Genomic DNA, 23,745 nt, shown 5'->3' on the forward strand with positions numbered 1-23,745 from the left:
TAAAAACTTTTTCTTGCCTTGAGCAGTTTTTTCCCCTAAAAACATGACATGGTGATTTTGCCTGACTGGTTAAATTAAACATAACATTGTTTAACTATTTTAAGAGTGTGCTGCTGATAATTTTATATTGAAGAAAAGAAAGCAGTAAGATGTACAGTCCAGGAACAGTTGTTGAGTAAAGGAGAGTATTTTAAACACACTTGTGTTGAAAAAACTAGGCAAACTGGTTCCTAATTTTTTTTCACACACCCCCCCCCCCAAATAAATGTAAGTTTATAATATTCAAAGTTGTAAATTGAAGCTTCATTTAGCATAGGTCAACAGTAATATATGGCTGCTGAGGTTCTTAGGTTGAAAATCTAGCTTGACTGGTTAACAAAATAGTGAACAGGTTTAGTTCAGTTGTCTCACAGGATTTTCTTGTTAGAGTGCTCCATGTAGAACAGGAGTGTCAAACTGGATTTCTTTGAGGGCCAGATTAGCATTGTAGTTCTCCATGGGCCGGATGGTTGGATGGGAGACAGGACAGACGTCACCTGTAGCACCTTGCTGGCCAAAACGGCATGCCTCCCCCCCCCCCATGCGGCCTCCTCTGCCCCATTTTTGCCCTGAACTGCCTCCTGTACCACTTTACTGGCCAAATGGGACATGTGAGGCTGCATGTGAATCGTTTTAGCGGGCAGGCCGGTCCTTTGATATTTCCAGGCTGGCCCCATGGATTTAAGCACCTCATGAGCACTATTCAGCACGTGGGTCTTGAGCTTGACATCCCTGATGAAGAAGATTCAAGTTTGAATATTTGAAAGCTCTGTGTGTGCACGTGCGCATGTGAGAGAGATAGAAATCAGAAAGTAATACCTTGTAAACATAACTGGAAGTGACAAATGAAGCATAAAATGTAGTCAAAATATTCCACAAATCAAATTGACCCAGTTTAATGTAGTGGTTAAGGCACTATTCTAGAAACCAGGAAGTTTAGAAACTGGGAAATCATAAATTCAAGACTTACTTTCAGCACAGAGCCACCTGGCTGATCTTGAGTTCCTACCTGCCTCCTTCCTTCTTTCCCTCCCTCCCTCCACTTTGGAAGGGGGCAGTAACAAAGGACTTCTGAAAGTCTTGCCAAGAAAACTGCAGGAACTTTTCTAAGCAGTTGCCAGGAGTCAAAAAACTGATTACAGATAATGCTCTGTTAAGAGCCAAATTGGGCGCACAATCTCAGTTGTTGCACAGTAGACATTAAATGAAATGCTGTTTAATGTTTGTGCTCAATAGCTTTCCCCATTTCTCTCAATTTGGTTGTTAACTCACCATGCAGGTTGTTTAGTGGAGTACTGGGGAGAGAGCTAAGGCCTCTTGTGTGGTGGGGTAGGGAGAGGACCCAGGCCTCTCGCTATTCTAGAATCTCTGCACCTTCTCCCCACCCTGCCACGCCTGGGTCCACTTAACTTTTGCATTGTTCTTCAGCTGCTGACTATCAGGTTTGCCTGCTCCATCCTGCATCATGCCCATTCTCATAATGGTTTTGGAGACTTCTTCTCCAAATTGCATTTACCTGATGAAAACCCTAACAAACGCCATTGTTCTGGAAAGCTCAGAAGAATGTTGTTTGCTGCCTTTTTCCCTTTCCAAATGCTAGCACACCATATTTTGAATGCTGCCATCTTTCTTAATCTTTCAGGAAACTAGTGTTTTCCTTTCTCCTTGATTGTGGGACAGATAACAGAGAAATTGCAAATGATTTTCACATGTTTGCAGAGAACTTGGCAACTGGTGGTAACCTGTTGTCAAGACCCCAAAATGTGGTCACATAACCAGGGTGGCAGCATGACCAATTACAATGGCCGGAGATGCTTTCATTCTGAAATTGTTGTAAAACAATGAGTCATAAGTCATGGATTATCTCTAACAAATCAATCTTTCTTTTTCCATAAAATTTTATTAAATTTATGTACCACTTGTTATTACATTTTAGGGAGCTCCTAAAAATGTATTTCTATACCTAATACTATTTTGTAAAGAGTACAGCTGGTGCTAGTTTTTTGCCAGAAATAAAGTTTTTATTCTGCTGTTGCTTTACTCTTAAATGTATATTGAGTTTAAGTGTCACCTTGCTTGATTTTTAAACTTGCTTGATTTTATCTTGTAGACCAGTATACATAATCTACTACATGTTCTGGATTAGAAAACAATTTAAGAAGTCCATGATATGCTAAAGTTATTCACTCTAAAGTTGTTGCTTGGGTTACTGTATATACTCAAGTATAAGCCTAGTTTTTCAGCCCACTTTTTGAGCTGAAAAAAGCTGCCTCGGCTTATACTCGAGTCAGTGAAAAATGTGCCTGAAATGGAGGAGAAAAAGGGGCGGGGCCATGCCGCTGGGTGACGCTCGTGAATGGCCCAGCGCCCCTGAGTTTCCCCTCGCTCTGTGTCAGTTTGCCACGCAGCGTGCACCACACCATCCCCCCTCCTCACGTTCTAATGTAATGCAGGGCTATCTTACGACTCCCCTTCCTCCCCCTCCTGCCGCTCTGCAACGATGTCCCACCTCCTCCTTGTTATGGCAAGCAGCCACATAGCGATGTCCCACCTCCTCTGGTACAGTGATCCAATGATAGGAATCACTGTGCCGTGTGTCATAGGAGGCGGGACATCATCATCACAGCGGGACATCAGCATCATGAGGTGAGTGAAGTATTTCATTGAATACACCAGTATTGTGTGATAATAATTTGTTATGCAGAGCAAATTTTTACAATGGCTACTGTATATTTAATGGGCACAGGCAGGCTGTATATGTTATTCAATGGGCAATGGCATTATTGGTATCTATTTTTATTTTTGAAATTTATCGGTAGCTGCTGCATTTCCCACCCTAGGCTTATACTCGAGTCAATAACTTTTCCAGTTTTTTGTGGTAAAATTAGGTGCCTCGGCTTATATTCGGGTCGGCCTATACTCGAGTATATACGGTACTACAATGTCAATAATGTTCTCCCACCCCCCTCTGTCGATGTCAGCCTCTGCTTTGCTACTTGCTTTTGGCTGCCATTGAAACGGGGATGGGGAGGCATGGTATTTGGGAGGGGAAGTTTTCAGTACAGGAGTGATTGTAAAAAGGGAGTTATTCTCACCAACTACTGCGCATGCTGCAGATAGTGGATTTGCCGCCAAGGCCAACTGTCCAGCATACCAACCTGATGATGCTTTTTGAAGATGACACCCACATGACACCTGAGGGATGTGGGGATTGGACTATGGGGTTACCAGGGGGAGGGAGTTGGGTCACATATTGATATTTTTGATTACGCGTGCTTTTGCTTCAGACCTTGCTTTGCTTAGCTGCTATCTACTCATGACCAGTAAAAGTACTCTTAATTCTGCAAAATGGAGTTGAGTGGTTTCTTTCTTGGTTGCTGAGGGAGGCTGCCTTGACAGTCCCTCTCTCATTTCTCTCCCTCCCTCTCCCCCATATCTCTTTCTCTTCACCTCTCTCTCTCTCTCTCTCTCTCTCTCTGTCTCTCTGTCTCTCTCTCTCTGAAAGCCCTGGCCAGCTGTGGCGGGGCTGGGAGAGTGCATGGGGAGACCCTCCTCAAGCGAGTGCCAAAGCGCAGCAAAGGCATGGGCGGGGCAGTGGCTGCTCGCTTAAGGAGGGTCTTCAAAGGACACATCTTCTCCTGCATTAAGGCTCCCCCCCCCCCCGGCCTTCTCTCATGACACTCTTCTTTTGGGAAATCTGGGCTGGCTGAGGAACGATTGCCAGCTGTGGCAGAGAGTTCCCTTTGAGTGACCCTCCTCCTCTTGCAACACCCTGGCCAGCTGTGGCGGGGCCAGGAGGGTTCACACATGCGGGGAGACCCTCAAGCAAGCAGCCATCATACGTCCCTTTGCTCAACCAGCCCAGATTTCCAAAAAGAAGAAATAAAAGGAGTAGCAAAGCGCCCCAAGGAGAGCTTTCTAACTTGACCCAATCACAACTTTCCCAAAGAGAGAAAGAAGAGATGCAGAGAGAGAGTGCACAAGAGAGTTACACACCCACACATTGAGAAATGGGATGATCAGCTGATGGGCGAGCGTCTTTGGGGAAGGCTTTCTCCTAGCCTGAACACAGGGGTAGGTGTGTGAGGTTCAGTGGGGCCAACTCCCTTTTTTGCTGTCCTTAACCTCTTAAAGCCATGGCTGGGCACTGCTGGCCCGTCCCCCTTTCTGAAGTCCCATCCTCCCAGATCCCATTCCCATCCCGCCAGCCCTTCTCTTAGCGAGGCTGACATTGGCCGCACCAGGTCATGCCAGTGTCTTGGGTTGCATCTTCCCAAGGCACGCTCAGCACCAAGGGCCGGAAGAAGCACCACAAGAGTGAGGCACCGGAGAATCAGCCCCAGACGCTTCTCCATCCACCACCATTGACCTTCTCAGGCAAGGGGTGGGGCCAGCCAGTGATGGGACAGGGAGCCACAGCAGAGGGTGGAAAGAGCCACATGCGGCTCTGGAACTGCGGGTTGCTGACATCCGTCCTAGCTAATAACTTTGTATACATGACAGCCTCTAAATCAGAGGGTTTTTTTAACAAGGGGTCCATAGTCGACAACCTGGATAGGAAAAGAAATTACTATTTTGGTTTTTTTACTAAACTAACTGAATTTAGGATTTAATTCAATAATAGGCGATAAGCAATTTATTGTCTCTAGATTTGAAAAATAATATTCAATTATCTATCTAAAATATTTTGATAACTCATTTGGGTGCAATTTTTCCAAAGAACAAAATTTTTTATGTTTTTCCCTTAAGGAATCAGCTTTCACCAGATTCTTAAAGGTTCTTTCGCTCAAAACGATTAAGAACACTCTCTAAATAAATTATGCTGCTTTTTAAGTAAACATTTACTTGATTTTATCATCAGAAACTTAACATTGTTAACTTAATTATATTTTTGTCTTCCTGATTTAGGGTCTGAAGTGAAACAGACCACAGTTCTGGGAATATATTAAAAAAATGGCAACTCAAGGTATGGATTAGTATAATCCAGATGAAAATTAAATAAATTGTGATTACTTGGGTATAATCACCAATTTTCAGTTCTTAAAAATATCAAGAAATTGAATTTATATATGCAAGTACGTATAAAATTCTGCTATCTTACCATAATTTGATGTTTAATGATGAACAGAACAAATACTTGTTCTGCTTTGCACCTTTGCAGAGATGCTGAGCACCGCCCCGAGAGTGAAAACAATTAGCATGCACGTGCGGGGGAACCTTTACCTTTAATATATATTATTTCACTGTTAAAAGAGAATTTTACAAGATAATTTTTCCACAATCTTAAGAAAATTTATATATAGCATGCAATTTGTGTTTCTAAATTAAAATTGTAATAAAATTTTGCCAAATGTTTTCTGTTACTTTAGCAACTTGTTTTTAACCAATTTATTGCCAGCAGCTGATTTAATGGAGTTGGATATGGCAATGGAGCCAGACAGAAAAGCAGCTGTCAGTCATTGGCAGCAACAGTCATACCTAGATTCTGGCATCCATTCTGGTGCCACAACCACAGCTCCCTCTTTGAGTGGCAAGGGAAATCCTGAAGAGGAAGATGTTGATACCACCCAAGTTCTATATGAATGGGAACAGGGATTCTCTCAGTCTTTCACTCAAGATCAGGTAGCTGGTAAGTAGAATTCTGTGATTATGTTAATCAACTGCATATCACTAGATTAAAAAGAGCTTACTCTTGTTCCAGATATTGATGGACAATATGCTATGACCCGAGCACAGAGAGTACGTGCTGCCATGTTCCCAGAAACATTGGATGAAGGCATGCAAATCCCATCAACACAGTTTGATGCTGCACATCCAACAAATGTACAACGACTTGCTGAACCTTCCCAGATGTTAAAACATGCTGTGGTTAATTTGATAAACTACCAAGATGATGCAGAGCTAGCAACTCGTGCCATCCCAGAATTGACCAAATTGTTAAATGATGAGGACCAGGTATGTGCACATTGATTCAGCTTATATTTATTGTGATTGCTTAGAGGCATCACTTGGTGAACTTTTGAAAACGTTAAATTTCAATGCATTTATTAGGTTGTGGTGAACAAAGCAGCAGTTATGGTCCATCAGTTGTCCAAAAAAGAAGCTTCTCGTCATGCTATCATGCGTTCTCCTCAAATGGTTTCTGCCATTGTGCGTACTATGCAGAATACAAATGATGTAGAAACAGCCCGTTGTACTGCAGGTACACTACATAACCTATCTCATCATCGTGAAGGCTTACTGGCAATCTTCAAATCAGGAGGTATTCCTGCTCTGGTTAAAATGCTTGGGTATGTAAATTAATTGATTTTATGTATTTATGCACTATATGTTGATCTTGGGTGTGATATTTGTTAATTTGACTTTCTCTTTATAGGTCTCCAGTGGATTCTGTGCTTTTCTATGCGATTACTACTCTGCACAATCTTCTTTTGCATCAAGAAGGTGCTAAAATGGCTGTCCGCCTAGCTGGAGGTTTACAAAAAATGGTTGCCTTGCTCAATAAGACAAATGTTAAATTTCTGGCAATTACAACAGATTGTCTTCAGATTCTTGCATATGGTAATCAAGAAAGCAAGGTAATATTTGAAATTATATTATGTAGTGAATAAGTAGTAAGTTAAGCAATTATGGGACACACAATTTATTAACCTAATCCCATACTTTGTTCTTGTGTGTATGATTTGAACTTCAAGAATAGTTAAATTTATGTCAATAATATAACACAAGTTAGCCAATGGTCTATAATATAAAGTACTTATTTATTACATATATGTACATACATCCATATGTAGGTAGGTACGTATACATTCTCTCACATATGCACACTCCCCACTCTTCTGAGATTCAAGGAGAAAAAGCCATTTCTCCATATCTGTATGCACAGATATGCTGACAGCAGGACAGCATGAAGAAATTGAAATTCTATCTTTAAAAGGTTATCCTGGATAGCCTATATTACTCTTATTAAATCCTTTTTTTTGGCAGTTAATTATTTTGGCAAGTGGTGGACCCCAGGCTCTAGTAAACATAATGAGGACTTACACCTATGAGAAATTATTGTGGACCACAAGTAGAGTCCTGAAAGTGCTATCAGTCTGTTCTAGTAACAAACCAGCAATTGTGGAAGCTGGTAAGTGCTTTAGTTTTCATTAAATCAGGACTGTTTTTTGTTTTGGACTTATGCAAAAATTACTAAGAATTTCCTTTGCGGGGAGTAGGTAATAAAATTACTCTCTTATACTGTATAGGAAATATTCTAAACTGGGTGGAATGTATCAATAATGTTATCAGCTAAGTAAGCTAAAAACTATTGATATAGCAGATATTTTTCCAAAAATCCAATTCTTGAAATTTTAATGGCTGTTAAAATGTATTTAGTACATTTTTGATGCTACTATTGCAGTTTTGTTCTTAACACTTTTTAGTAATCTTGATATGTCCAAATATTTGGGCTTTTAGATAGATTAGGCCAATAATACATCATTTTATTTTGTAACTACTTTTACCATGGTCCAGTTAATTGCTTAGTGGTTTGCCAAACATGTAATGTATTAGAGTCAGAAGTATATGTCTTATGTTGAGAACTTATTTCAAGTATACATATGGAATTGTGAATAAAATTAGATCAGAGATAAGAATTGCTCTACACCAGGGGTGTCACATGACATATGACGACTTTCCCCCCTTCGTTAAACTGGGTATGGGTGTGGCCAGCATGTGACTCATCTGGGCCGTGAATTTGACAGCCATGCTTCACAGCTTCCTGAGCATTGTATAGTGGGTATACTTCAATTTCATCATGGTACATGAATACAGTAACTGACCTTGCACTGTAGTAACCACATTAACAATATTTCCTTCATAACAAGAGGTTGAAATATTGATAGTAAATCCTAATTGATATTTAGGTGGAATGCAAGCCTTAGGACTCCATCTTACAGATCCAAGCCAACGTCTTGTTCAGAATTGTCTCTGGACTCTTAGAAATCTCTCAGATGCTGCAACTAAACAGGTAAGGGTTTGCCACTTTAAAAGATTACTAATGTTCCATTATATTTGAAAATTATTTTTATTACATTTAGTTGATACTGTTATTGTGGTATTGCTCAAAACTGAAATTATGACCTTTTTAAAAAAATAGTTTGAAATAACGAATAGTTCTAGGGAATAACTTAATGATAAATTCAGACAGAATGCTAAATAAGATTTTCACCATAATCTTAAGAGGTCTTCTATAATTTCCTGTGTTCATATTGAACCAGATTAATTAATTAAAAAGCAAAATTATAATTTCATGGATTTGATTGAAATTGCAAGACAAATGTAAATTCTTAGTTATTCCTCAACAATTCCTTATCTTTATACTAACTTCAAAGTACAACAATGCCCTTAAGTGCCTTTATTTAGAAAACAACAAGGATATACACCTATGAGAAATTATTGTTCCTTGAAGGACTGTTAATTGCAATACTGCTGATAAAACAATACAAAAAAGCTATCTTCTTGATAGAAACCACAGGTGAGGGTATTTTTACCAAAGAACCAATAATCTAGAGTGGGTCAAGCAGATATGGAGTGTGGCAGAGATTATATTTCAGGGTTATTACAGATAGTCAGGTAGGTGGGTTTCAATTTTTTTTACTACAGGTTCTGTGGGCATGGGTAGGTGGGGAGTGCATGTTACTGAATGGGCGTGGCCAACTTGATGTCACACACACATGCGCATTCAATCATATGCCCCCCCACCTAGCCATGCCGACAGAACCGTGAAAATTTCTGTTTTGCCAGTTGGGAGGCTGGCAAAGAAGCCTCCCTTTTCCTGCCACCTATGGCTCTTGGAGGAAGGAGGAAATCGAGCCCCCATTGCTAGCCTCTCCCACCGATATGCCCTTCCTTTGTCGGCGGGCTGCCTCCCATTGTGCCTCCCACGAGACTGGTTATGGCGGGACCTACAACAAGGATACGTCCATGTCTACTATTACTATCACCACCAGCGGCAACAGTGGGGTAGTAGTGGCAGTGGCTGCGGCTGCTTTCTGCTTCTTTGGGCGTGGCTGCTCTCTGCTCCCCGTGCTTTGCAATCTGGAGACCACTGCTGCTGAAGTGGCATTTCGCTTGCTGCAGTTCGGACACCGGGGAGTTGCGCTGTCCAGGTTTGGGGGAAGGCAGGGGCTGGGCTGCTGCAGTCGAGGCTCTGTGGACCCATAAAAGAGCATCCCGTTGCAGGCGCCCAGGGTGTCCTCAATCCCCACCCCCTCCAGCCCTGTGCAATCTCCCCACCAACCTGGGGACGCTCATGGCTCTACTGGGCGGCTGCTTCTTCGTGCTCTGTTGCCGGCTGCAGCAGCTGCCCCTTTGGCGGTCCTGATTTCTCCTTGTGCCTCTTCCCGACTGGGAAACACTATGGGACAGCCCTGCAGTGGTGGGTTGGTCAGCAGCCTGCATGCCGCCACGACGTGACCTTTATAAACAGAAATAACCATCTTCTTTTAAAATTTCCATTTCAATAAGAATTTTTCTAAAACTTTAAATTCTCATTGAAAATGAAAGTTTAAAAGAAGATGGTTAATTTCTGTTTATAAATTGGTAGTCGGCCAGGAAAGCATCCCTGGCAGCTTAGCCAGGTAAACGCGGTTTCGCAGGCTGAAAGAGAAACTGCCCCCGCCCACCAGGCGACCCCTCCCCTTCTCGCCTCCCCTGCTCTGGCCAGAGCAATCACATGGCAGCAGCGCACAGGCTTCTGAGCGACCCAGCGTCCACAGCTCTCAAAGGAAGGAAGAAGGGATGCCAGCCTGGGACTTGCTTCCCTTACCGCTCACAACTGCCACCCCTGCCAAAAGGAGCATTGGAGGCCAGGCCAGTTCAGCCACTCACTTGCTGTTTTCCTGGCCGGCTGACCAGGCAGGGCCTGGGTTGCAGCCGGCGGGGAGTGGGAGGCTAGGCTAGCACAAATGCTGCTTACTGTGTGTAGGCAGGAGGAGGCAGTTCTGTGGATCCACGTGACGAAGGCAAGGCAGGGCGAGTGTCAGAGCGGGTGGGAGTAGCCAGCCAGTGCAATAAAAATTGCTCTGCACATGCACAGAAGCAAAATCCAAGATGGAGGCGCCTATGGAGAACCAGTTTGGCAATGTGGCAGGCCTGAATCACTACCTGATCCAGGCCGCCAGGTTACTGCCTATTCGGCCGAACTGGTCCGAACCGGTAGGAACCCACCTCTGCAGGTAGTATTGCCATATTACCAGTTAATTAACAACTGTTGTGACAAGATTTCAAAAAAGCTACTTCACAGCATTACCACTGCCAGTCTCACAGTGATTGTATGTGATTGTATTTCAGGTGCTTGGCAACTGGCTCACATTTACAACCAGTTGAATCATCCTGCGGACACATGATTGTGATTTCCCATGTTTTTTGCCATTTTCTAGCAGAAAGTAGAAAGAAATGATATGCTGATTCACTTATTAATCATATAATTCATTTAATAAGCACAGCAACAAGGCTTTATGACAATTGAGTCATGTGATAATACATTTAACAACCACTACAACTTAGAACCAAAATTCCACACTCAATTGTGTGGACTATCTATAATTGCATACATGATAGCATACAATCTTAAAGAAAAGCTGATATTAAATCTTTTTACAGGAAGGCATGGAAGGCCTTTTGGGAACACTTGTGCAGCTTTTAGGATCAGATGATATCAATGTTGTGACTTGTGCTGCTGGCATTCTTTCTAATCTTACTTGCAATAACTACAAGAATAAAATGATGGTGTGCCAAGTTGGTGGAATTGAAGCCCTTGTGCGCACAGTTCTCCGTGCTGGTGATAGGGAAGACATTACTGAGCCAGCTATCTGTGCCCTCCGCCACCTCACCAGTCGACATCAGGAAGCTGAAATGGCCCAAAATGCAGTGCGCCTTCATTATGGTCTACCTGTGGTGGTTAAACTCTTACATCCACCTTCCCACTGGCCTCTTATAAAGGTAAGGTGATTTGGTAATGGATATCAGTATTATCTTTGATTTGAAACAGGAAGGATGCACAAAATCTACATGGCTTTTAAAATATATATTACAAGAACACAATAAATTAAAATTATTTTAAAGTTGAGTTTGTGGGGCTTGAATTAAACTTGAGTTGTGGAGCTAAATTCTGCAATACTGTGCAACATGCAATTTCTTTCTAATTGTTTTCCTTATATTTGCAGGCAACTGTTGGCTTGATTCGTAATCTTGCTCTCTGCCCAGCAAATCATGCTCCATTGCGTGAACAAGGGGCAATACCAAGATTAGTGCAACTACTAGTTAGAGCACATCAAGATACACAACGTCGAACTTCAATGGGTGGTACACAGCAGCAGTTTGTGGTATGTGATTCTTGATGCAGAGTGTCATTAATTAGTTGCGTTGATTCATTAATTAGTGTTGCAGGGATTCGTGGTAGAAAAGATCTGTGTCAGAGTCCCAAAAAACAAAATAAAATTCCGAGGCTTGTGTTTCCTCAAAGTTCCCCTTTATTAGAGATGTCATGTTGGCACATCTGGGAAAGCTTCCAGATTTTCCCACCTAGTTGAAAGTTCAAGATCTTGCCCCAACACACACAAGTTCATCACATGGTCCAATTTTCCACTGCCACGAAGAAAGATTCTTCCCATCCACATCCGTCCAGGTGTGGAGACAAAAGCGACTGACTTTCTAAGAAGAATGCTATTATGGTTACGTATCCCACCCACCCCTTCCCATTTTCCCACGGTAGAAAGTGTGGCAGGGCTGAAATCCAAATCAAAAGAAAAGTTGGCTTGCAGGTCTGATACTCAAGTTCTATTTACTTTAATCAGCCGAGTATTTTTTTCAACCTTAGTTGTTGATCTATTTGTTACAAATTAGTATTTCATGAAATAAAATTTAGTATATAAATAAAAATATATGTTACATTTAAAACTGCTAAATCAATTATCTGATTGCCATTAGTGCCCTTCTTTGTGACTTTCCACCAAAACCAATAAGGAAGCTGGCAGGAAGTCGCAAAGTTGAAACCCTTGCTTAATGTACTGCTATGATTGCTTAACTGGCAACTGGAAATGCTGAAATTTCCATTGCTAAGCAGTATGGTAATGTAACATTGCTCTGTGCAATTGCATCACTTGCAATGAAAGAAATTCGGGCTCCCATTATTGTTAAGTGAGGTCTAAGTCAGAATGACTTGTTTTATGAAATGAGTAGCTATATAAAATTAAAAATAAATAAATTGTGGCACTTTATAAATACTGTAATATCTAAGGTCCTGAGGCTTAGTACTCATTCCCATATATTGTGTAAGATTTTTTAAATTATTTGGATCATGATAACCTTAGATCACAATCTCCTCAATACATTTGACATCTCAGTAATGAATGGGGTTTATATGTAAGTGTCCATGCCAGATTTTTGGGGTGGGCAAAAATATAAGCCCTCCCCCGAAAATAAGCCCTAGTGAAGGGGTGAGTTTAGCCAGAACAAGAGGCAGCCTTTCCCTTCCCCGGTCACCTCAGGGCTTCTTAGTCCCTTAATCGGATCAGCTGAGCCACTCCATTCACAAAACAGCTGATTTGCAGGTGCCACTCAGACCTCTGCCTCCAGCGGTCACTTTTGCAGCCAATTGTGGCTGCAAAAGAAGCTGGAGGCCAAACAACACAACCCACATACCTTATACTCTCCTTACCTTACGGTGATAGTCACAGCAGGCAATTCCATCCACGGAACAGGAAAGGAAGTCATGGAAATCAATACACCTGGGACATTGGAAGAAGCCCTGCAAGGAGATGCTGCTATTGATGTGCAGGAAATCTCCCCCCCCCCCTTCCCTGCAGATCGTTCTTTCAAAGACGAGTTTCACCAGGATGAAGGAAACACAAACGGCACCTCTTTGCACTGGTGAAACTTCTCTTTGAAAGGACGATCTGCAGGTGGGGGGGGGGGTTCCTGCACTTTGGCCGCAGGGCTGCTTCTCCCTCCCCTCCCCATTTTCAAGCGGTTGGCAAAAACGCTCCTTTCCAAGCCTTCAGCATATTCCAGGATTGCAGCATTGAAGACTCAGAATGGGGCATTTTTGCAAATGGCTTGAAAATGGGGAGAGGAGATTTTCCTTCCTCTTACCCTGTTCTGAAGCTCAGCACAGACTCAGAACAGGATAAGAGAAATAATCCTCCCCCCTTTCCTAGCAATCATTCTTTCCTTGGAATCTCAGTGCAGACGCACATCCCCCAAATACTCTATCCGAAGCCTTCTCTGCGTCTGTGCAGAGGTCCCAAGGAAAGGATGGTGTGTGTGTGTGTGTGTGTGAGAGAGAGAGAGAGAGAGCCCTAACCCCCACCCCTCCCAAGGCAGCTACATCCCTCCACTGCTTTCCTGCTCCATTCTCCACCGCCACGTACAGGGCAAGAAAAGTAGTTTATGGGACGACTACCAACTTTGTGAGATTTATTTTTTATTTTTTTTGTGAGAAGTTGGAAGGTATCTTCTGGTATTTTTTTACCATAGTCACAGACTACTTTTCTTGTCCTGCACATGGAGCGGAGAATGGAGCTGGAAAACAAGTTAGTGAAGGAATGTGGCTGCTTTGGAGAGGAAGGGTGTGCGTGAGGGACCTCTCTCTCTCTGTATGCGTGTGTGTTTTGCCAGGAAGAGCCCTCTGCGAGGCCAGAACAGCATTGTCAGCTGTTCGGCGGCAAGCAAGCAGGGCAGATGAAGGCCAGGGTGCAAGGAGAACTTGGATTATTGGGACTGAAGGCAAGCAGGTGGTGGGATGGAGAGGGTGGGGCTGGTGGGCTTGTTGACCCCTGCACTTGAAAAATAATAAGACCACCCTGAAAATAAGGCCAATCCCTTATTTCGAGAATCAAAAGAAAATGAGACCCTGTCTTATTTTCGGGGAAACAATACATGAAACGGGGGCTCTTAAGTACATAGGCTATAGAACTCCAGTTGACCATCAGGTGACAGCAAAGAGAAAATATTTTGTTGTGATTGGGTAGTCTTATAGTTTTTCAGACTACACAATAATTCTACCAAAATTCATAAACACCTTTTGCACAATTGATTTATGCTGAGTTAGTGTGTGAATGTGTTCTGACATGATCTTCATAATCTCCATGCTATAATAATTGTGTGCACTCAGAATAATTTTGATATGTACTGCAGCCAAAAAATACTAGCCTTTAAAAACATGGTTGTTATCAAAGCTTTGTTCTTTCATTCTTGAACTACAGTCTTAGAGATTTGATATCTCAGTGTTCAAATTCTGACTCTTCACCTACATAGGTAAACTCTATAGCAGCAGATATCCCCAGTTCAGATAGTATCTCCAGTTTTAAAAAAAAATGGTAATATTCCTGAATATTAGAATCATTATTGCAAATTAAAAATTAAAACCAATTCATCTGGTTTTCTTTTTCAGAACTTGATCTTGTAGGAGTTAAACTAATATTTACTTGTTAAAAGTATTGGTAACTGTTAATCTTAATTCTAGGCAACCAAGAACATTTTAGAAGTAAATTTCAATAAGGGTAAACCAAGTATATGGTCATGATGAGGATGAAAGTATTCCAAAGATTTGTACCCAGAGCATTGTATGTCCACATGATTTAAGTTCATTGCCAATGAATTCACAAGTTGTATTGCAATGTGGGGAAAAAGAGCATCAATGTTTATTGGCTTAATAGACTATATTAGGTAGAAGTTCTTACCCATGGGCTTTCTGTGAGACCAAAATCCATGTGCACATCTCCAATTTCCTCTAAATAGGGTATGAAAAATTTGGATGTCTTATTTGTTTCTGGGAATGAGGCGCTAAAAGACAGAATATTTATTAGATCTTACAAATTTAATAATATTATTAAAACCATTAATGAATTTGGCTGATTTTTCCTCTTAAGATTTCTAAATAGAAAAATCAGCCCCTCAACTTTTCAACTCAGAGACTTCACTTTTCTCCCTTAATTGTCCTCCTCCCAATATGAAAAATAGGAATTGTGAACTATTATCCCTGCCTGTTGCTGTTGCAGTGTTATGTATGTCCTTTGAAGCCCTCAGAAAGCCAAAAATGTGTGATTAACCAGAAAATCTATATGATAACTAAATTGTATGACAGCAGCTGAGTAAATGAAAATTTTTATCTGATGGGGAAGAATGGTAATATTGTGATGTTAATAGTGATCAACCACTCTTGGCTTATGAATATTAAATCTATTATGTTTTTGTACAGGAGGGTGTGCGTATGGAGGAAATAGTTGAGGGCTGCACTGGAGCTCTTCATATCCTAGCTAGAGACGTCCACAATCGGATTGTAATAAGGGGTCTAAACACCATTCCACTCTTCGTGCAGGTAGGTGAAGTCTTTTGACAGCTACTAAAGCTAGTAATGATCTAATGAAAATACATTGCATATGCTTTTTAAAACCTGATCTGAGTTCAGAGATTGGTAGTCAATACAAAAATTGGAAAAAAAAATGAAAATACTCTTGAAATCTAAAGGTTCCCAGTTATAAGTCAGGACAACCTGCAGGGGATTCATTATTTATTTGCTCCATTGCAACTATAGTCTAGTTGTAATTTCAGTATGAAGGTTCCTACCACAACTTGGATTCCTGATATTAGCCAGACATCATCCTAGTTATTAATGATTTGAGTTTTAAAAATACCCTAAATTTATTATTTTTCTTCTTACCGCTAGTTGCTATATTCCCCGATTGAGAACATCCAGAGAGTAGCTGCAGGTGTACTATGTGAATTGGCTCAAGATAAAGAAGCAGCTGAGGCAATTGAAGCAGAGGGAGCTACAGCACCATTAACAGAACTACTACATTCTAGAAACGAGGGTGTGGGTAAGTGAAATAGATACGGACTCACTTTGTTTTGATTTTAAATTCCTCTGCTAACATTCTTTTTTCCTTGGACAGCAACATATGCAGCTGCGGTATTGTTCAGAATGTCTGAAGATAAACCACAGGATTATAAGAAACGTCTGTCAGTAGAACTGACCAGTTCTCTTTTTAGGACTGAACCAATGGCTTGGAATGAGGTGGGTTAGAGTGCTAAATTTTCTCCATTTATCTTTCTTCCTGTTCATATAATTCTCTTTGAATTCCATAAAAAGTTTCAAATTAAACTTTTAAATCACATATTACATGTAAACAGCAAACAAAGTAATCAGGGTTTCGATTGAGTTCCTAATGCTTATTTTCATCTGCCTTTGGCCAATTTGCCAGATATTTCTTTATGTTCTGTATGGCTTAATCTTCAGTGCAAAGTTACAATATATCACTGGAATACTTTTCCAAATGATGTGCCTATAAAATTTTTATATAAGAAAGCAAAGCATCCAATATTAGACCTTAACTGTGTATGGCAAATATGACAGGAACAATTTTGCATGGAAAAGGTAATGTAAAACTTTTTTTAATGAGATATTTGGCTTAACCCTAAGACTAGCTATATAGAAAAGTAACTGGAATTGTCCATTCTATGACTACATAGAAATAACTTGTTTTTGAAATTGTGTACCTAGTTCAGATGTCATTTTTCATATTTTACAGAGTGCTGATTTGGGCCTTGACATTGGTGCACAAGGAGAACCTCTTGGCTATCGCCCAGATGGTACGTATCAGTTGTGCAGCTGACTTGACTCAATCAAAACATTAAATTTGAACTGGCTGACCACATAATGAATTTAGTTATTTGTATTGTTTGGTGTAACAATAATAAATGCGAACTTATGATGGCAGTTCCAGTTCCAGTCAGTGGATAGGCCAGCAGGTTGTCAACATGACTGCAACTTGCAATATCCTGCTAGCTTCCCTATTAATTTTGCTTATCAGAAGTTGGTAATGGTACAGATGGTAATCATTGACCATAGGATACTATGACCATAATTGTATGGCAATTGCAACTGCAAGGGCTAGCCATAAGTTTCCTTTTTCATTGCTGTCTTATCTTTGAACAGTCTTTAAACAAGTGGCCGCTAAGTGATAATTATTTAATGTATATTGAAACCTTAGTGATTACTTCACCAAGACAATATTAGCTGCTTGTATTCTAACATGTGAAGGGTACAGATTTATTTGTATCAGCAGCATATTATTAGACATGTCAGTTGTACAAATGTGAAGAACACATTTGTCTGTGTTAAAGGTTTATGTACTAGGTTTACAGCAATATACAGACCAATGGCTAGGCTGAAATTTGCTTATACTTCTGATAGTACTGGAAAGGATGTTTTATCCATATAAATCTGGTCTAGAAAATGACCAGTGTGGCTAAATTATGAAAGTCACAGACTGATACCTGGAATTTCTGTTGCATGTAACATATTGACAGCTTTTCCCCTCCTTTCCCCTCTGCAACCTTAACTTTTGTTAGATCCTACCTATCGTACTTTCCACTCTGGAGGATATGGTCAGGATACCTTGGGTATGGACCCAATGATGGAACATGAAATGGGTGGCCATCACCCTGGTGCTGACTACCCGGTTGATGGACTACCAGATCTAGGACATGCCCAGGACCTTATGGATGGGCTTCCCCCAGGTGACAGTAATCAGTTGGCCTGGTTCGATACTGATCTGTAAATCATTCTTTTAGGTAAGAAGCTATATCTACAATCTGAGAAGTTGTCTGGCAGGGAGGAATTGCTTTGGGTTGGTTCAAATTAATCAGAAATAAGTATCAAATTTGAGATGTAAACATGATTAACATAAATTATTATCTGCAAGTTTGATGCAATTCTTAACATGAGTATTCATCATAATTGATCTAACTTCTGTTTTTTTTTTTTTTTTACCCAGCTGTGTTTTCTGATCTTGCATTGTAATTGGCCTGTAGAGTTGCTGAGAGTATCTCAGAAAGTGCCTGACACACTAACCAAGCTGAGTTTCCTATGGGAACAACTGAAGTAAACTTTTTGTTCTGGTCCTTTTGGTCGAGGAGTAACAAATGGATTTGGGGAGTAACTCATGAAATAGAAGAATGCACAAGAATGAATCACAAGATGAAATTTATCAAACTCTAGCCTTGCTTGTTTAAAACTTTTTTTTTAATTTTTAAATAACTGTAATGGTACTGACCTTGCTTGCTTTCAAAGTAGTTTTATCTTTTGCAGTAATTGTAGGGTTTTTAAGTCTCTGTGTTTAAGTTATAGTGAACATGCTATAGCAATTTCTGATTTTTAAGGATTGAGTAATGGTGTAGAACACTAATTCATAATCACTCTAATTGTATTCAGAAAAGTGTAACATTATGTATCCCTTTTGTATAAAAACAGTTAGACAAATAGAAATGGTCCAATTAGTTTCCTTTTTAATATGCTTAAAATAAGCTAGTGGATCTATTTCCTGTTTCTAATCAAGAATTTTATCTGGAAATGCTGGATAGAGGTCAATAAAAACTATTGTATGGAACCTTGTATTGGACAATTTACCAATTGCCTTTTATCCAATATTGTAGCCTGCTGTGATAGAGATACTTCACGAAAACAGTTATTCAGATGGTTCAGAATTAAAGTAAACTTTTAATTCATTTTGTCGTGTGAAAAAGTTATTTCAGACATGTGCACTGCGATCCGGTGAAATACAAATTCATATATTTTTGCCCTAATGTTATAACAGTTATTCATTGTTATAATTTTATGAATCAAATCAGTTAATTTACGTAAGTGGAGGGTGAAGTCTTCTATTTATTTGAAGTTGAAAATATTGCTGAGTAAATATGATTCACAGCAAACATGATACTATATTTTGCAGAGTATAAGACACACTTTTCCATTTCAAAAAAAGTGGGTGGAAATGTCTGTGTCTTATGCAGTGAACATTGTGCCCACACCCATAATACAATGCATGTGCAATACCCTCCCCCTGCTCATGCACACCCCCACCTTCCTGCACCCCATTTTGGGCCTAGCAGGCCTCCCTAAAGCCACCTGGGACAAAAAATGGGGGGGGGCATCACTTCCCCCACCCTGTGCATGCTTACGCTGTTACAGATGTTTGCCTTATATGCAGCTTTATTCCTCTGTAGCATTCATCTCTATTCAGTGATGCTTTTCCTTAAATCTCTAGGATTTACCTCTATCTGCTCCTGTGAGGCACTTCTTGTTTCTGTTGGATGTATATAATTATATTCTCAATGGCTTATATAGTGTTTTAACTGCATTTTTATTAAACAACACACGCCACAGAGACATGAAAAACAGCTGGCTGGTGTGAGGCACGCACACGTGTGGTGGACCTCAACTGGGGGACATCTCACATTCAGAGAGGCCTCCACGTGCAACCTGTGGCACACGTGCCATAGGTTCACCATCACACAGTGTGGCTGCTTTAATCTCTCATTGTTAGAAGAACTAGCTAACTTCAACTGTATTCAGAAACTGTAAGTCCAGGAAACTAAAAACTGACAGGTAAACTTTGAGAGGAGGAATTCTGCCTTAATTGTGGCTTTCCCAATATGTTTAGTGAATGGCACAATGCAATGTGAAGTTGAGTGCAAGGACTGTTTGACGCAGACTGCAGGAATCTAAAATCTAGAATTCCATGAAAAAAAGCTGCTATTCATTCTTGATTAAATTATCTTTCCATTGATATGTAGTTTTATGGTACTACTACAAAAAAAAAAAAAAAAGTGGTGGCATTAGCCATCAAGCCTCAAAAATACTGTACCCAAAAGGTTTCCACAATTTTGGCCATTACTGTAAACCACTTGCTAACAAGTGGTTTACAAGTGAACTACCACTTGGGTTGTTCTTGAAATTAGAATTTAGTGGGTTCTGCAATATATCTTACGAATAAGTACAGGTGAAACTCAGAAAAATTAGAATATCGTGCAAAAGTTCATTTATTTCAGTAATGCAATTTAAAAGGTGAAACTAATATATGAGATAGACTCATTGCATGCAAAGCAAGACAGTTCAAGCCGTGATTTGTCATAATTGTGATGATTATGGCTTGCAGCTCATGAAAACCCCAAATCCACAATCTCAGAAAAATAGAATATTACATACAATCAATAAAACAAGGATTGTACATAGAACAATATCAGACCTCTGAAAAGTATAACCATGCATATGTACTCAATACTTGTTTTGGGCCCCTTTTGCAGCAATTACTGCCTCAATGCGGCGTGGCATGGAAGCTATTAGCCTATGGCACTGCTGAAGTGTTATGGAAGACCAGGATTCTTCAATAGTGGCCTTCAGCTCTTCTGCATTGTTCGATTTCATGTCTCATCTTTCTCTTGGCAATGCCCCATAGGTTCTCTATGGGGTTCAGGTCAGGCGAGTTTGCTGGACAATCAAGCACAGTAATCCCACGGTCATTGAATCAGGTTTTGGTGCTTTTGGCAGTGTGGACAGGTGCTGGAAAATGAAGTCAGCATCCCCATAAAGCTCGTCTGTGGAAGGAAGCATGAAGTGCTCCAAAATCTGGTAGACGGCTGCGTTGACCATGGACTTAATGAAGCACAGCCTGCCAATAGATGACATGGCTCCCCAAATCAACACAGACTGGAAACTTCACACTGGACTTCAAGCATCTTGCAGTGTGTGCCTCTCCATTCTTCCTCCATACTCTGGGTCCTTGGTTTCCAAATGAGATGCAAAAGTTGCTCTCATCAGAAAAGAGGACTTTGGACCACTGAGCAACAGACCAGGTCTGTTTTTCTTTAGCCTAGGTAAGATGCTTCTGATGTTTGTTGTTCAGGAGCAGCGTGACAAGAGGAATACGATATTTGAAGCCCATGTCCAGGATCTGTCTGTGTGGTGGCTCTTGATGCACTGACTCCAGCCTCAGTTCACTCCTTGTGAAAGTCCCCAACACTTTTGAATGGCCTTTTCCTGACAATCCTCTCCAGGCTGCAGTCATCCCTGCTGCTTGTGCGCCTTTTTCTTCCACACTTTTCCCTTCCATGTAACTTTCTATTAATGTGCTTTGATACAGCACTTTGGGAACATCCAACTTCTTTTGCAATTACCTTTTGAGGCTTTCCCTCCTTATGGAGGGTGTCAATGATGGTTTTCTGCATAACTGTCAGGTCAGCAGACTTTCCCATGATTGTGATTTCTACTGAACCAGATTGAGAGACCATTTGAAGTCTCAGGAACCCTTTGCAGGTGTTATAGCTTATTTAGCTGAGTAGAGTGGGACACTTTGAGCCTAGAGTATTGCGCCTTTTCACAATATTCTAATTTTCTGAGATTGTGGATTTGGGATTTTCATGAGCTGTAAGCCATAATCATCACAATTATGACAAATCATGGCTTGAACTATTTTGCTTTGCATGTAATGAGTCTATCTCATATATTAGCTTCACCTTTTAAGTTGCATTACTGAAATAAATGAACTTTTGCACGATATTCTTAATTTTCCGAGTTTCACCTGTATGTGTAAAGTCTGAAAATTGTCCTGAGAACTCTATAAACTTCCATATCGCTCCAAATGCCAAAGATTCTTTTGTACCAAACTGTTCTGTAGTGTATCCCTTGTCTCTCATCAATCCCAATATAGTATAAAAACTTGGGTCCCATCATGATAACTTCTTAGAAACAATATTTAGGCATCTTCAGACCAATTTGGTCCAGTGAGTGGTTAAGGCACCAGGCTAGAAATGGGATATTTATTTATTTATTTATTTATTTGTCTTGTATGCCGCCCACTCCCGGAGGACTTCGGGCGGCTCACAAAAGACAAGGGAAAGGGGGGAACGAGACAAAGATATCGTATGTTCTAGTTCTACTTAGTCATAAAAGCTGGCTAAGTCTCTTAGCCCAATTCACTTCACATGGTGGTTATAGGGAAAAGAGGAAGAAACTTCATATGCGTTCACCACCCTGACCTATTTGTAATAATAGTACGAGATACAAATAAGTAGCTTACTATATTATTACTAAATTTTAATAGCTTGGCCAGTGTTTCACGTAACTATTTTCTGGAGTTCTACAAAATACTTTATACTGCATGTCACAATGATACAGATGCTGTGCTGTTAACTATTTCAAAGACAATAATTGGCACTTTGAACTGGAATCAGAAGCCTAGTGGTAAACAATAGCATTAACAAAACCAGTGTTACTTCAATCTAATGGAATTATGTTAGAAATCTAGCTGCTGCATTGTACATTGCTACTCTGGGCCAATCTGGAACTGCTAGCAAAGTCTTTTGTGCAGTCCTGACGCTCATGAGGTTCTGGATTGGCCAAAATAAATTCAGATTAAACCTTTCCAAGATTGACAGCTGTCAGTAGATATTGGGATGACCTAATAAAATTGGCTCCAGTACTGTAGTCCATGTGAGTTCATGCAACTTCGTTGAAAAAATAAAGAAAAGATCTGTATCAGCTGTCCAAGTAACCCAATATAGAGTGTATCCAGTAGTCTGGCTAATTGTGATTCAAGTATGAATTGCTAGAGCATCTTGCTTGGGTGAACTTGCTTAAGTGAAGATGGGCGAAGGCTTCCTTGATCATAACTTTTACCTGCTGATTAAGAAGGATTTTTTTTCCTTCCTTTTTTCAAGAAACATTCCAAATGAGGTTATGAACTAGCAAGATCAATTTCCATTTCATAACCAACTTTTAAATCATGACTAAAAAGGTTGAGATAATCTATATGTATAAAAATGGCTGTGTGCGTGTGTATATTCCAGCATAACTCTTGAATGCCTCAAGCCATTTTAACCAAACTTGGTACACAGATGACTTACTCTCTGGAAACAAATACTATGGTGGTAAGACCTCAAGGTATGTGTTCTGTTATGATACAGCCTGTTGTGCCTTCAAATGACTACTGCTGTAAAATGGTTTCTACTGTACAGCACAGTGCCATAGTAGCAGCTTCACAGTACTCCACAAGGGTGCTCCCTCTGGAAGGGGGAAAATCCAATATTAAAAATGTTTGGTCTGGACATTTTCCACAAAGCTTGATTATTCTTGAGGACAAATGTATGGCCATGATCAATAAAATACTACTGCAGCTCAGCCTGCCTGCACCACTATGACATACTTCACTCAGATTACATATGAGAAAAGAGCTACAGCGTCTAATAGCCTAGTGCCGGGATGGCAAACCTATGGCACTCATGCCACAGGTGGCACACGGAGCCATTTGTCAGGGCACGCAAGGCATTGCCCTGTTAGCTGGCCAGCTGAGTTCAGCCTTTTTAAAAGCCATTTTTTGCCCTCCCCAGGCTCCAGAGGCTTTATAGGAGCCTGGGGACGGCAAAAAGAGCCTCTTCTCCCCAAGGCTCTCCAGAGGCTTCAGGGCCTTCCCTGAAGCCTTCGGGGCACAAAAAAACTGGCCTTATGGGCAAACCGGAAGTTTGGGAACAGACTTCCGGTTTGCTCGTAAGGTTATTTAAGCACTCTGGAGGCTTTAGGGACTTTCAGGAGGTTCCCTGAAGCCTCCGGAGGGCTTAAACTGACCCTATGAGTAGGGTCATTTTTAGTCCTCCAGAGGCTTCAGGGAAGCCTTTTGAAGATTCCTGAAACCTCTGGGGGGGGGCAAGGGGGCTGTTTTTGCCCTCCCCAGGCTCCTATAAAGCCTCTGGAGCCTGGGGAGGGTGAAAAAAGCATGCAAAAAATGGGGGGGGGGGAAGCACCTCTCATGCGTGCATGCTCACTGGGGGGTGTTGCGCATTGCATTATAGATGTGGCATACCCGTGCATGACCCCCCTGCACT

The 23,745-nt window shown here is 40.8% G+C and overlaps 1 protein-coding gene across 4 annotated transcripts in view; it reads left to right on the forward strand.

The window, feature by feature from the left end:
- The window catches only part of CTNNB1 (catenin beta 1), a 39,998-nt gene extending 21,517 nt beyond the window's left edge, over positions 1-18,481 (forward strand). For 2 of the 4 annotated variants that reach the window (XM_032237144.1, XM_032237143.1), the window contains exons 2-16: positions 4,948-5,005; positions 5,441-5,668; positions 5,741-5,994; positions 6,091-6,329; positions 6,416-6,617; positions 7,027-7,171; positions 7,950-8,053; positions 10,690-11,028; positions 11,253-11,411; positions 15,287-15,406; positions 15,755-15,905; positions 15,981-16,102; positions 16,617-16,677; positions 17,440-17,661; positions 17,865-18,481. In XM_032237144.1, coding sequence (XP_032093035.1) covers positions 4,993-5,005; positions 5,441-5,668; positions 5,741-5,994; positions 6,091-6,329; positions 6,416-6,617; positions 7,027-7,171; positions 7,950-8,053; positions 10,690-11,028; positions 11,253-11,411; positions 15,287-15,406; positions 15,755-15,905; positions 15,981-16,102; positions 16,617-16,677; positions 17,440-17,648 — 2,346 coding nt within the window. In that variant the 5' untranslated portion in view covers positions 4,948-4,992 and the 3' untranslated portion in view covers positions 17,649-17,661; positions 17,865-18,481. Of the gene's footprint in view, positions 1-4,947; positions 5,006-5,437; positions 5,669-5,740; positions 5,995-6,090; positions 6,330-6,415; positions 6,618-7,026; positions 7,172-7,949; positions 8,054-10,689; positions 11,029-11,252; positions 11,412-15,286; positions 15,407-15,754; positions 15,906-15,980; positions 16,103-16,616; positions 16,678-17,439; positions 17,662-17,864 lie in introns of all 4 variants that reach the window. The other 2 variants (XM_032237139.1, XM_032237142.1) reach the window with 1 other exon arrangement.
- The last annotated feature ends 5,264 nt before the right edge of the window (positions 18,482-23,745 follow it).

Source organism: Thamnophis elegans, chromosome Z (assembly GCF_009769535.1).
Source record: "Thamnophis elegans isolate rThaEle1 chromosome Z, rThaEle1.pri, whole genome shotgun sequence".
Classification (NCBI taxonomy): Eukaryota; Metazoa; Chordata; class Lepidosauria; order Squamata; family Colubridae; genus Thamnophis; species Thamnophis elegans.